At 55.3% G+C, this 13,824-nt stretch overlaps 1 protein-coding gene and 1 long non-coding RNA gene across 3 annotated transcripts in view; one reads left to right on the forward strand and one right to left on the reverse strand.

Annotated features, from left to right (window-relative positions):
* The first annotated feature begins 1,176 nt into the window (after nucleotides 1–1,176).
* Nucleotides 1,177–13,824, forward strand: part of LOC107307478 (vesicular glutamate transporter 1-like) — a 33,259-nt gene continuing 20,611 nt past the window's right edge. Inside the window, exons 1-5 of the mRNA XM_085533810.1 lie at nucleotides 1,177–1,270; nucleotides 8,155–8,383; nucleotides 10,298–10,416; nucleotides 12,406–12,520; nucleotides 13,652–13,739. Coding sequence (XP_085389936.1) covers nucleotides 1,209–1,270; nucleotides 8,155–8,383; nucleotides 10,298–10,416; nucleotides 12,406–12,520; nucleotides 13,652–13,739 — 613 coding nt within the window. The 5' untranslated portion in view covers nucleotides 1,177–1,208. The remainder of the gene's footprint in view (nucleotides 1,271–8,154; nucleotides 8,384–10,297; nucleotides 10,417–12,405; nucleotides 12,521–13,651; nucleotides 13,740–13,824) is intronic.
* Nucleotides 10,332–13,771, reverse strand: LOC146751692 (uncharacterized). Of its 2 annotated transcripts, none has more exons than XR_014941261.1 (3): nucleotides 13,664–13,771; nucleotides 12,345–12,535; nucleotides 10,332–10,406 (listed from the first exon to the last, which is right to left on the reverse strand). It is a non-coding gene; the product is annotated as an uncharacterized LOC146751692 (long non-coding RNA). The 2 variants fall into 2 exon arrangements; XR_014941262.1 differs by having other exon boundaries at nucleotides 12,345–12,511; nucleotides 13,664–13,764.

The raw sequence follows: 13,824 nt of genomic DNA on the forward strand, positions 1-13,824 counted from the left end.
CCAGCCCCATAGCCAGCCCCATAGCCGCCCCCCAGCCCCATATCCAACCCCATAGCTGCCACCCCCCCATAGATAACCCCATAGCCCCCCTTACCCTATAGACACCCCCCAGCCCCATATCCAACTCCATAGCCGCCCCCCCCATAGATAACCCCATAGCCCCCCTCACCCTATAGGTACCGCCCCAGCCCCATAGCCAGCCCCATAGCCCCCCACACCCTATAGATACCCCCCAGCCCCATAGCCAGCCCCATAGCCGCCCCCCAGCCCCATATCCAGCCCCATAGCCACCCCCCAGCCCCATAGCCAGCCCCATAGCCCCCCACACCCTAAAGATACCCCCCAGCCCCATAGCCAGCCCCATAACTACCCCCCAGCCCCATAGCCAGCCCCATATCCAGCCCCATAGCCAGCCCCATATCCAGCCCCATAGCCACCCCCCAGCCCCATAGCCAGCCCCATAGCCAGCCCCATAGTCCCCCTCACCCTATAGATACCCCCCAGCCCCATATCCAGCCCCATAGCCGCCCCCCAGCCCCATAGCCAGTCCCATAGCCCCCCACACCCTAAAGATACCCCCCAGCCCCATAGCCAGCCCCATAGCCTCCCCCCAGCCCCATAGCCAGCCCCATAGCTGCCCCCCAGCCCCATATCCAGCCCCATAGCCGCCCCCCCCCATAGATAACCCCATAGCCCCCCTCACCCTATAGATAGCCCCCAGCCCCATAGCCAGCCCCATAGCTGCTCCCCAGCCCCATAGCCAGCCCCATAGCCGCTCCCCAGCCCCATATCCAACCCCATAGCCACCCCCCAGCCCCATAGACAACCCCATAGCCCCCCTTACCCTATAGACAACCCCCCAGCCCCATATCCAGCCCCATAGCCGCCCCCCCCCATAGATAACCCCATATCCCCTCTCCCCACCCCCACCCTCCCCCCCCCCGCCCCATAAGGGATTAATGGGGGATTTAAGGGGGGATTTAGGGTGGATTTATGGCAGATGGGGTGGGGGGGGTTTATGGGGGGGGGGGGCGGCCATTGGATGAGTGAGATTGGAGCTGGGGGGGGGGGGGGATCCTAAAAACCCCCCTATTATTTTCTTATAGGGTTTTTTTGGGGGGTTTTTGGGGTTTTTGGGGGTTTTTGGGGTTTTGGGGTTTTAGGGTCGACCCTTTTTGGGGGGTTTTTGGGGTGGGGGGGGGGATGAAATGCAGCTCAATCGGGACGAGCTGAGGAGGCAACTGGGGGCGGCATTGGGGCGGCTGCACCGGTGAGTGGGGGACCCTATAAGGGGGGGGGCCTATAAGGGGGGGGACCCTATAAAGGGGAGACCCTATAAAGGGGGGACCCTATAAAGGGGGGGACCATATAAGGGGAAGACCCTATAAGAGCCTATAAGGGGGGGGAGACCCTATAAAGGGGGAGACCCTATAAGACCCTATAAAGGGGGGGACCCTATAAGACCCTATAAGGGGGGGAGACCCTATAAAGGGTGGGGGGGAGGCCCTATAAGGTAGGAGGGAGACCTTATGGGGGGGGACCCTATAAAGGGGGAGACCCTATAAGACCCTATAAGGGCAAAGGAGACCCTATAAGGGCAAAGGAGACCCTATAAGGGGGGGGGGAGGCCCTATAAGGCAGGAGGGAGACCTTATGGGGGGGAACCCTATAAAGGGGGAGACCCTATAAGACCCTATAAGGGCAAAGGAGACCCTATAAGGGGGGAGACCCTATAAGGGGGGGAGACCCTATAAGGGAGGAGACCCTATAAAGGGGAGACCCTATAAGGCGGAGACCCTATAAGACCCTATAAGGGGGGGAGACCCTATAAGGGGAGGAGACCCTATAAGGGGGGGGGGGGGTGACCCTATAAAGGGGGGAGACCCTATAAGACCCTATAAGGGAAAAGGAGACCCTATAAAGGGGGGGGAGAGAACCTATAAGAGGGGGGGGAGGCCCTATAAGGCAGGAGGGGGACCTTATGGGGGGGGAGACCCTATAAGGGGGGAGACCCTATAAAGGGGGAGACCCTATAAGACCCTATAGGGGCAAAGGAGACCCTATAAAGGGGGGGAGGGAGGCCCTATAAGGGGGTGGGGAGACCCTATAAAGGGGGGGTGACCCTATAAAGGGGGGAGACCCTATAAGGGGGAGGGACCCTATAAGGGGGGGAGACCCTATAAAGGGGGAGACCCTATAAAGGGGGGAGACCCTATAAAGGGGGGAGACCCTATAAAGGGGGGAGATCCTATAAAGGGAGGGGACCCTATAAAGGGGGGGTGACCCTATAAAGGGGGAGACCCTATAAATGGGGGAGACCCTATAAGACCCTATAAGGGCAAAGGAGACCCTATAAAGGGGGGAGACCCTATAAAGGGGGCAAGACCCTATAGGGGGGGGGGGGAGACCCTATAGGGGGGGGAGGGTGACCCTATAAGGGGGGGGAGACCCTATAAAGGGGGAGACCCTATAAAGGGGGGAGACCCTATAAGACCCTATAAGGGGGGGAGACCCTATAAGACCCTATAAGGGCAAAGGAGACCCTATAAGGGGGGGAGGGAGGCCCTATAAGGGGGGGGAGACCTTATAAAGGGGGAGACCCTATAAAGGGGGGGACCCTATAAAGGGGGGAAATCCTATAAAGGGGGCAGATCCTATAAGGGGAGGAGACCCTATAAAGGGGGGGCAAGACCCTATAAAGGGTGGGGACCCTATAAAGGGGGAGACCCTATAAAGGGGGGAGACCCTATAAAGGGGGAGACCCTATAAAACCCTATAAGGGGGGGAGACCCTATAAAGGGGGAGACCCTATAAAGGGGGGAGACCCTATAAGACCCTATAAGGGGGGGAGACCCTATAAAGGGGGGAGAGACCCTATAAGGGCAAAGGAGACCCTATAAGGGGGGGGGGAGACCTTATAAGAGGGGGAAGGTCCTATAAGGGGGGGAGACCCTATAAAGGGGGAGGGCAGGACCTATAAGGGGAGAGACCCTATACAGGGGGGCAAGGCCCTATAAAGGGGGGAGACCCTATAAGTGGGGGGGACCCTATAAGGGGGGGTGACCCTATAAAGGGGGGGACCCTATAAAGGGGGGCAAGGCCCTATAAAGGGGGGAGGGACCCTATAAGGGGGGAAACCCTATAAAGGGGAGGGACACTATAAAGGGGGGGTGACCCTATAAAGGGGGCAAGACCCTATAAAGGGAGGGAGACCCTATAAGACCCTATAAGGGGGGGAGACCCTATAAAGGGGGGAGACCCTATAAGACCCTATAAGGGGGGAGACCCTACAAGACCCTATAAGGGCAAAGGAGACCCTATAAGGGGGGGGGGAGGCCCTATAAGGGGAGGAGACCCTATAAGGGGGGGGGGGGGGTGACCCTATAAAGGGGGGAGACCCTATAAGGGCAAAGGAGACCCTATAAGGGGGGGGGAGGCCCTATAAGGCAGGAGGGAGACCTTATGGGGGGGGGACCCTATAAAGGGGGGGTGACCCTATAAAGGGGAGACCCTATAAAGGGGAGACCCTATAAGGGGGGAGACCCTATAAGACCCTATAAGGGGGGGAGACCCTATAAAGGGGGCGGTGACCCTATAAGACCCTATAAGGGCAAAGGAGACCCTATAAGGGGGGGAGGGGAGACCCTATAAAGGGGGGAGACCCTATAAAGGGGGGAGACCCTGTAAAGGGGGAGACCCTATAAGACCCTATAAGGGCAAAGGAGACCCTATAAGGGGGGGGGAGGCCCTGTAAGGGGGGGGAGACCCTATAAAGGGGGGAGACCCTATAAAGGGGGAGACCCTATAAAGGGAGGGAGACCCTATAAGACCCTATAAGGGGGGGAGACCCTATAAAGGGGGAGACCCTATAAAGGGGGGAGACCCTATAAAGGGGAGAGACCCTATAAGGGGGGGGGAGGCCCTATAAGAGGGGGGGGAGACCTTATAAGAGGGGGAAGGTCCTATAAGGGGGGGAGACCCTATAAAGGGGGTGACCCTATAAAGGGGGGACCCTATAAAGGGGGGAGACCCTATAAAGGGGGAGACCCTATAAAGGGGGGAGACCCTATAAGGGGGAGACCCTATAAAGGGGGGACCCTATAAAGGGGGAGACCCTATAAAGGGGGGGAGACCCTATAAAGGGGGGAGACCTTATAAAGGGGGAGACACTATAAAGGGGGGAGACACTATAAAGGGGGGAGACACTATAAAGGGGGAGACCCTATAAAGGGGGGGGCCCTATAGGATCCTATGGGGTTATGTGTTCCCTATGGGTTCCTTATGGGTTCCCTATAGGGTCCTATGGGGTTATGGGTTCCCTATAGGATCCTATGGGGTTATGTGTTCCCTATGGGTTCCCTATGGGGTCCCTATAGGGTCCTATGGGGTTATGGGTTCCCTATAGGATCCTATGGGGTTTTGTGTTCCCTATGGGTTCCCTATGGGGTCCTCTGTGTTTATGGGGACCCTATAGGATCCTATGGGGTTATGTGTTCCCTATGGGATCCTATGGGGTTATGTGTTCACTATGGGTTCCTTATGGGGTCCCTATAGGATCCTATGGGGTTATGGGTTCCCTATGGGGTCCCTATAGGATCCTATGGGGTTATGGGTTCCCTATGGGGTCTCTATAGGATTCTATGGGGTTACGGGTTCCCTATGGGGTCTCTATAAGATTCTATGGGGTTATGGGTTCCCTATGGGGTCTCTATAAGATTCTATGGGGTTATGGGTTCCCTATGGGGTCTCTATAGGATCCTATGGGGTTATGTGTTCCCTATGGGTTCCCTACGGGTTCCCTATAGGATCCTATGGGGTTATGGGTTCCCTATGGTTCCCTATGGGGTCTCTATAGGATCCTATGGGGTTATGGGTTCCCTATGGTTCCCTATGGGATCCTATGGGGTTTTGTGTTCCCTATGGGTTCCCTATGGGGTCCTCTGTGTTTATGGGGTCCCTATAGGATCCTATGGGGTTATGGGTTCCCTATAGGATCCTATGGGGTTATGGGTTCCCTATGGGGTCTCTATAGGATTCTATGGGGTTATGGGTTCCCTATGGGGTCTCTATAGGATTCTATGGGGTTATGGGTTCCCTATAGGATCCTATGGGGTTATGGGTTCCCTATGGGGTCTCTATAGGATTCTATGGGGTTATGGGTTCCCTATGGGGTCTCTATAAGATTCTATGGGGTTATGGGTTCATTATGGGTTCCCTATGGGGTCTCTATAGGATTCTATGGGGTAATGTGTTCCCTATGGGGTCCTCTGTGTTTATGCGGACCCTATAGGATCCTATGGGGTTATGTGTTCCCTATGGGTTCCCTATGGGGTCTCTATAGGATCCTATGGGGTTATGGGTTCCCTATGGGGTCTCTATAAGATTCTATGGGGTTATGGGTTCATTATGGGGTCTCTATAGGATCCTATGGGGTTATGGGTTCCCTATAGGATCCTATGGGGTTATGGGTTCCCTATGGGTTCCCTATGGGGTCTCTATAATATTCTATGGGGTTATGGGTTCCCTATGGGGTCTCTATAGGATTCTATGGGGTTATGGGTTCCCTATAGGATCCTATGGGGTTATGGGTTCCCTATAGGATCCTATGGGGTTATGTGTTCCCTATTGGATCCTATGGGGTTATGGGTTCCCTATAGGATCCTATGGGGTTATGTGTTCCCTATTGGATCCTATGGGGTTATGGGTTCCCTATAGGATCCTATGGGGTTATGGGTTCCCTATAGGATCCTATGGGGTTATGGGTTCCCTATGGGGTCCCTATAGGATTCTATGGGGTTATGGGTTCCCTATGGGGTCTCTATAGGATCCTATGGGGTTATGGGTTCCCTATGGGATCCTATGGGGTCCCTATAGGATCCTATGGGGTTATGGGTTCCCTATAGGATCCTATGGGGTTATGGGTTCCCTATGGGTTCCCTATGGGGTCCCTATAGGATCCTATGGGGTTATGGGTTCCCTATAGGATCCTATGGGGTTATGGGTTCCCTATGGGATCCTATGGGGTTATGTGTTCCCTATGGGTTCCCTATGGGGTCCTCTGTGTTTATAGGGTCCCTATAGGATCCTATGGGGTTATGGGTTCCCTATAGGATCCTATGGGGTTATGGGTTCCCTATGGGATCCTATGGGGTTATGTGTTCCCTATGGGTTCCCTATGGGGTCCTCTGTGTTTATGGGGTCCCTATAGGATCCTATGGGGTTATGGGTTCCCTATAGGATCCTATGGGGTTATGTGTTCCCTATTGGATCCTATGGGGTTATGGGTTCCCTATAGGATCCTATGGGGTTATGGGTTCCCTATAGGATCCTATGGGGTTATGGGTTCCCTATGGGTTCCCTATGGGGTCTCTATAGGATCCTATGGGGTTATGGGTTCCCTATGGTTCCCTATGGGATCCTATGGGGTTTTGTGTTCCCTATGGGTTCCCTATGGGTTCCCTATGGGGTCCTCTGTGTTTATGGGGTCCCTATAGGATCCTATGGGGTTATGGGGTCCCTATAGGATCGTATGGGGTTATGGGTTCCCTATGGGGTCTCTATAGGATTCTATGGGGTAATGTGTTCCCTATGGGGTCCTCTGTGTTTATGGGGTCCCTATAGGATCCTTTGGGGTTATGGGTTCCCTATTGGATCCTATGGGGTTATGGGTTCCCTATGGGTTCCCTATGGGGTCTCTATAGGATCCTATGGGGTTATGGGTTCCCTATGGGTTCCCTATGGGATCCTATGGGGTTTTGTGTTCCCTATGGGTTCCCTATGGGTTCCCTATGGGGTCCTCTGTGTTTATGGCGTCCCTATAGGATCCTATGGGGTTATGGGGTCCCTATAGGATTCTATGGGTTTATGGGTTCCCTATGGGGTCTCTATAGGATTCTATGGGGTAATGTGTTCCCTATGGGGTCCTCTGTTTATGGGGTCCCTATAGGATCCTATGGGGTTATGGGTTCCCTATGGGATCCTATGGGGTTATGTGTTCCCTATGGGTTCCCTATGGGGTCTCTATAGGATCCTATGGGGTTATGGGTTCCCTATGGGATCCTATGGGGTCCCTATAGGATCCTATGGGGTTATGGGTTCCCTATGGGATCTTATGGGGTTATGTGTTCCCTATGGGGTTATGGGTTCCCTATGGGTTCCCTATAGGATCCTATGGGGTTATGGGTTCCCTATAGGATCCTATGGGGTTATGGGTTCCCTATAGGGTCCTATGGGGTTATGGGTTCCCTATGGGTTCCCTATGGGTTCCCTATAGGATCCTATGGGGTTATGGGTTCCCTATAGGGTCCTATGGGGTTATGGGTTCCCTATGGGATCCTATGGGGTTACGTGTTCCCTATGGGTTCCCTATGGGGTCCTCTGTGTTTATGGGGTCCCTATAGGATCCTATGGGGTTATGGGTTCCCTATGGGGTCTCTATAGGATCCTATGGGGTTATGGGTTCCTTATGGGTTCCCTATAGGATCCTATGGGGTTATGGGGTCCAAGTGAGGTTATGGGGTCCTTATGGGTTCCCTATGGGGTCCTCTGTGTTCATGGGGTCCCTATAGGATCCTATGGGGTTATGGGTTCCCTATGGGGTCTCTATAGGATTCTATGGGGTTATGGGTTCCCTATGGGGTCTCTATAGGATTCTATGGGGTTATGGGTTCCCTATGGGGTCTCTATAAGATTCTATGGGGTTATGGGTTCCCTATGGGGTCTCTAGAGGATTCTATGTGCTTATGGGTTCCCTATGGGGTCTCTATAAGATTCTATGGGGTTATGGGTTCATTATGGGGTCTCTATAGGATTCTATGGGGTTATGGGTTCCCTATGGGGTCTCTATAGGATTCTATGGGGTTATGGGTTCCCTATGGGGTCTCTATAGGATCCTATGGGGTTATGGGTTCCCTATAGGATCCTATGGGGTTATGGGTTCCCTATGGGGTCTCTATAAGATTCTATGGGGTTATGGGTTCCCTATGGGGTCTCTATAAGATTCTATGGGGTTATGGGTTCCCTATAGGATCCTATGGGGTTATGGGTTCCCTATAGGATTCTATGGGGTTATGTGTTCCCTATGGGTTCTCTATGTGTTCCCTATGTGATCCTATAGGGTTCCCTATGGGCTTATTATGGTCTGTCCCCCCCCAGGCTGTTGGAGCGACGTCAGGACGATGCTGAGGTTCTGGAGTTGAGTTGTGGGGTGACGGGGGGGGTCTCCAGCCCCACATCCCCCCCCCGCCCCCCTATAGTGGACTGTCATTGCTTCGGGTTACCGCGGCGTTATGGGATCGCCGTCCTCTGCGCTGTGGGGTTTTGTATCAGCTTCGGGATCCGCTGTAACCTCGGGGTGGCCGTGGTCAGCATGGTCAATGGGGAGGTAAATGGGGTCCCTATGGGGTCCCTATGGGGTCCTTATGGGGTCCTTATGGGGTTAATGGGGGGTTATGGGGTCCCTATGGGGTCCTTATGGGGTCATTATGGGGCTATGGGGTCCCTATGGGGTCCTTATGGGGTCAGTGGGGGGCTATGGGGTAGTTATGGTGGGGTTATGGGGTCTTTATGGGGTCCTTATGGGGTCAATGGGGAGGTAAATGGGGCTATGGGGTCGCTATGGGGTCAATGGGGAGGTAAATGGGGGCCTTATAGGGGACTTATGGGGTCAATGGGGGGCTATGGGGTCCTTATGGGGTTATGGGGAGGTAAATGGGGTTATGGGGTCGCTATGGGGTCCTTATGGGGTTATGGGGTCCTTATGGGGTTATGGGGAGGTAAATGGGGTTATGGGGTCGCTATGGGGTCCCTATGGGGTCCTTATGGGGTCCTTATGGGGTTAATGGGGTTATGGGGTCCCTATGGGGTCTTTATGGGGTCCTTATGGGGTCCTTATGGGGTCAATGGGGAGGTAAATGGGGTTATGGGGTCGCTACGGGGTCCTTATGGGGTCCTTATGGGGTCAATGGGGAGGTAAATGGGGGCCTTATAGGGGACTTATGGGGTCAATGGGGAGGTAAATGGGGTTATGGGGTCGCTATGGGGTCCCTATGGGGTCAATGGGGAGGTAAATGGGGGCCTTATAGGGGACTTATGGGGTCATTGAGGATTATGGGGTCCTTATGGGGTTATGGGGAGGTAAATGGGGTTATGGGTCCTTATAGGGGACTTATGGGGTCAATGGGGGGCTATGGGGTCCTTATGGGGTCAATGGGGAGGTAAATGGGGTTATGGGGTCGCTATGGGGTCCTTATGGGGTCTTTATGGGGTCCTTTTGGGGTCCTTATGGGGTCAATGGGGAGGTAAATGGGGTTATGGGGTCGCTATGGGGTCCTTATAAGGTTAATGGGGGATTATGAGGCCCTTATGGGGTCAATGGGGAGGTAAATGGGGTTATGGGGTCGCTATGGGGTCAATGGGGAGGTAAATGGGGTTATGGGGTCCTTATGGGGTCCTTATGGGGTTAATGGGGGATTATGGGGTCCTTATGGGGTCAATGGGGAGGTAAATGGGGTTATGGGGTCGCTATGGGGTCCTTATGGGGTCAATGGGGAGGTAAATGGGGGCCTTATAGGGGACTTATGGGGTCAATGGGGAGGTAAGGGGGCGGTTATGGGGTCGCTATGGGGTCCTTATGGGGTTAATGGGGGGGTTATGGGGTCCTTATGGGGTCAATGGGGAGGTAAATGGGGTTATGGGGTCCTTATAGGGGACTTATGGGGTCATTGGGGGGCTATGGGGTAGTTATGGGGGGCTTATGGGGTCCTTATGGGGTCAGTGGGGAGGTAAATGGGGAGTTATGGGGTCGCTATGGGGTCCTTATGGGGCGACTGGGGGGTTATGGGTTCCCTATGGGTCCGGGCTCTATGGGGCAGCCCCATAAGCGCCCCATATCCGCCCCATAGCACGCTCAGTTCCATTGGGACCCCGATGATGGCTCATAGGATCCTATAGGATCCCTATGGGTCTATAGGGCCACTATAGGATCCCTACGAGTCTATAGGGTCACTATAGGATCCCTATGGGTCTATAGGGTCACTATAGGATCCCTATGGGTCCGGGCTCTATGGGGCAGCCCCATAACCGCCCCATACCCGCCCCATAGCACGCTCAGTTCCATTGGGACCCCGATACATTGGGGATGATCCACGGCTCATAGGATCCTATAGGGTTCCTATGGGTCAGGGGCAGATCCCTATGGGTCTATAGGGTCGCTATACGGTCTATAGGATCCTATAGGATCCCTATGGGTCTGGGCTCTATGGGGCAGCCCCATAACCGCCCCATATCCGCCCCATAGCACGCTCAGTTCCATTGGGACCCCGAGACGGTGGGGATGATCCACGGTTCGTTCTTTTGGGGTTACATCGTCACCCAGATCCCGGGCGGGTTCATCGCACAGAAATTCGCTGCCAACAGGTTTGGGAAACACTAAAAGACCCCAGACCCCAAATAACCCCAAATAACCCCAAATAACCCCCCATGACCCCAAATAACCCCAAATAACCCCCCTGACCCCAAATAACCCCAAATAACCCCAAATAACCCCCCATGACCCCAAATAACCCCCCCAACCCCAAATAACCCCCCTGACCCCAAATAACCCCCCCATGACCCCAAATAACCCCCCCCGGACCCCAAATAACCCCCCTGACCCCAAATAACCCCCCCCGGACCCCAAATAACCCCCATGACCCCAAATAACCCCCCTGACCCCAAATAACCCCCCATGACCCCAAATAACCCCCCCAACCCCAAATAACCCCCATGACCCCAAATAACCCCCCCTGACCCCAAATAACCCCAAATAACCCCAAATAACCCCAAATAACCCCCATGACCCCAAATAACCCCAAATAACCCCAAATAACCCCAAATAACCCCCCTGACCCCAAATAACCCCCCATGATCCCAAATAACCCCAAATAACCCCCATGACCCCAAATAACCCCCCATGACCCCAAATAACCCCCATGACCCCAAATAACCCCCCATGACCCCAAATAACCCCCCTGACCCCAAATAACCCCCCCTGACCCCAAATAACCCCCCTGACCCCAAATAACCCCCCATGACCCCAAATAACCCCCCCTGGCCCCAGATAACCCCCCATGACCCCAAATAACCCCCCTGACCCCAAATAACCCCCCATGACCCCAAATAACCCCCCCTGACCCCAAATAACCCCCCATGACCCCAAATAACCCCCCCATAACCCCAAATAACCCCAAATAACCCCCATGACCCCAAATAACCCCCCCCAACCCCAAATAACCCCAAATAACCCCAAATAACCCCCATGACCCCAAATAACCCCAAATAACCCCAAATAACCCCCCGACCCCAAATAACCCCCCATGACCCCAAATAACCCCCATGACCCCAAATAACCCCCATGACCCCAAATAACCCCAAATAACCCCAAATAACCCCAAATAACCCCCCCGACCCCAAATAACCCCCATGACCCCAAATAACCCCACTGACCCCAAATAACCCCACCCCCACTTCCTCTTCCTCCCCCCACTTCCTGTTTCCCCTCACTTCCTCTTCCTGTCCCTCACTTCCTGTTTCCCCTCACTTCCTGTTCCGGTCCCTCACTTCCTGTTCCTGTCCCTCACTTCCTGTTCCGGTCCTCCACTTCCTCTTCCTGCCCCCACTTCCTGTTTCCCCTCACTTCCTGTTCCTGCCCCCCACTTCCTGTTTCCCCTCACTTCCGGTTTACCCTCACTTCCTGTTTCCCCCCACTTCCTGTTTCCCCCACTTCCTCTTCCTTCCCCTCACTTCCTGTTTCCCCCACTTCCTGTTTCCTGTCTCTCACTTCCTGTTCCTGTCCCCCACTTCCTCTTCCTGCCCCCCACTTCCTGTTTCCCCCCACTTCCTGTTCCGGTCCTCCACTTCCTGTTCCTGCCCCCCACTTCTTGTTTCCCTCACTTCCTGTTTCCCTCCACTTCCTGTTCCGCCCTCCCACTTCCTCTTCCTCCCCCCACTTCCTGTTCCTGCCCTCACTTCCTGTTCCGGTCCTTCACTTCCTGTTTCCCCTCACTTCCTGTTCCGGTCCCCACTTCCTGTTCTTGCCCCCTACTTCCACTTCCTGCCCCCCACTTCCTCTTCCTACCACCCACTTCCTGTTTCCCCTCACTTCCTGTTCCTGCCCCCCACTTCCTGTTCCGGTCCCCACTTCCTGTTCCTGCCCCCTACTTCCACTTCCTGTTCCCCACTTCCTGTTCCTGCCTCACTTCCTGTTTTCCCCCACTTCCTGTTCCCATCCCCCACTTCCTGTTTCCCTCCACTTCCTGTTTCCCCCTACTTCCTCTTCCTGTCCCCCACTTCCTGTTTCCCCTCACTTCCTGTTTCCGGTCGCTCACTTCCTGTTTCCGGTCGGTCACTTCCTGTTTCCGGTCTCAGGGTTTTCGGCCTGGCGATCGTTTCCACATCCGTGTTGAACATGTTGATCCCTTCGGCCGCCCGCACCCACGTGGGCTGCGTCATCGCCGTGCGCGTCATGCAGGGCCTGGTCGAGGTCAGCTCCCATTGGCTGACGGAGCCGGAAGTGGGCGGGGCTAAGCTCCCATTGGCTGACAGCCCACATAGCCCCACCCACCAATGGATCCCATTGGTTGACTCCTCCTCTTAGCCCCGCCCCCACACTTATCTCCCATTGGCTGACTCCCCTCATGGCCCCGCCCCCCAATTGATCCCATTGGTTGAATCCTCCTGTCATTCATCACAGTGTGGCAACTCATTGCCCCGCCCACACTCATCTCCCATTGGCTGACTCCCCTCTTAGCCCCGCCCCCCGATGGATCCCATTGGCCGAATCCTCCCCCCATTCACCCCAATAGATCCCATTAGCTCCGCCCACACTCATCTCCCATTGGAAACTCCCTTCTTAGCCCCACCCACCCACATGACAGCTCCCATTGGCTGACTCCTCTTAGCCCCGCCCACCCACACTCATCTCCCATTGGCTGACGCCCCTCATAGCCCCGCCCCCCAATGGATCTCATTGGTGGAACCCTCCCCCATTCATCTCAATTGATCCCATTAGCCCCGCCCACTCGCAGCTCCCATTGGCTGACTCCTCCTCTTAGCCCCGCCCACCCACACTCATCTCCCATTGGCTGACGCCCCTAATAGCCCCGCCCCCGATGGATCTCATTGGTTGACTCCTCCCCCCATTCATCTCAATGGCTCCCATTAGCCCCGCCCACTCGCAGCTCCCATTGGCTGACTCCTCCTCTTAGCCCCACCCACCCACACTAATCTCCCATTGGCTGACTCCCCTCATAGCCCCACCCCCCAATGGATCCCATTGGTCGAACCCTCCCCCATTAATCCCAATGGATCCCATTTGCCCCGCCCACACTCATCTCCCATTGGCTGACTCCCCTCATAGCCCCGCCCCCCGATGGATCTCATTGGTTGATTCCTCCCTCCATTCATCCCAATGGATCCCACTTGCCCCGTCCCCACACTCATCTCCCATTGGCTGCCTCCCCCCCTAACCCCGCCCCCCGATGGATCTCATTGGTTGATTCCTCCCTCCATTCATCCCAATGGATCCCACTTGCCCCGCCCCCACACTCATCTCCCATTGGCTGCCTCCCCCTCGTGGCCCCGCCCCCCGACGTCTCCCATTGGTCGGTTTCAGGGCGTGACGTACCCGGCCTGTCACGGGATCTGGAGCAAATGGGCCCCGCCCCTCGAGAGGAGTCGCCTGGCAACGACCGCGTTCTGTGGTGGGCGGGGCCGGAAGTGGGAGGGGCATGGGGCGGAAGTGGGCGGGGCCAGGGCCGGGAGTGGGAGCGGGGCCGGAAGTGGGAG

This window comes from Coturnix japonica, unplaced genomic scaffold (assembly GCF_054131305.1).
Source record: "Coturnix japonica strain WE unplaced genomic scaffold, WE-NBRP24 Scf063, whole genome shotgun sequence".
NCBI lineage: Eukaryota > Metazoa > Chordata > Aves > Galliformes > Phasianidae > Coturnix > Coturnix japonica.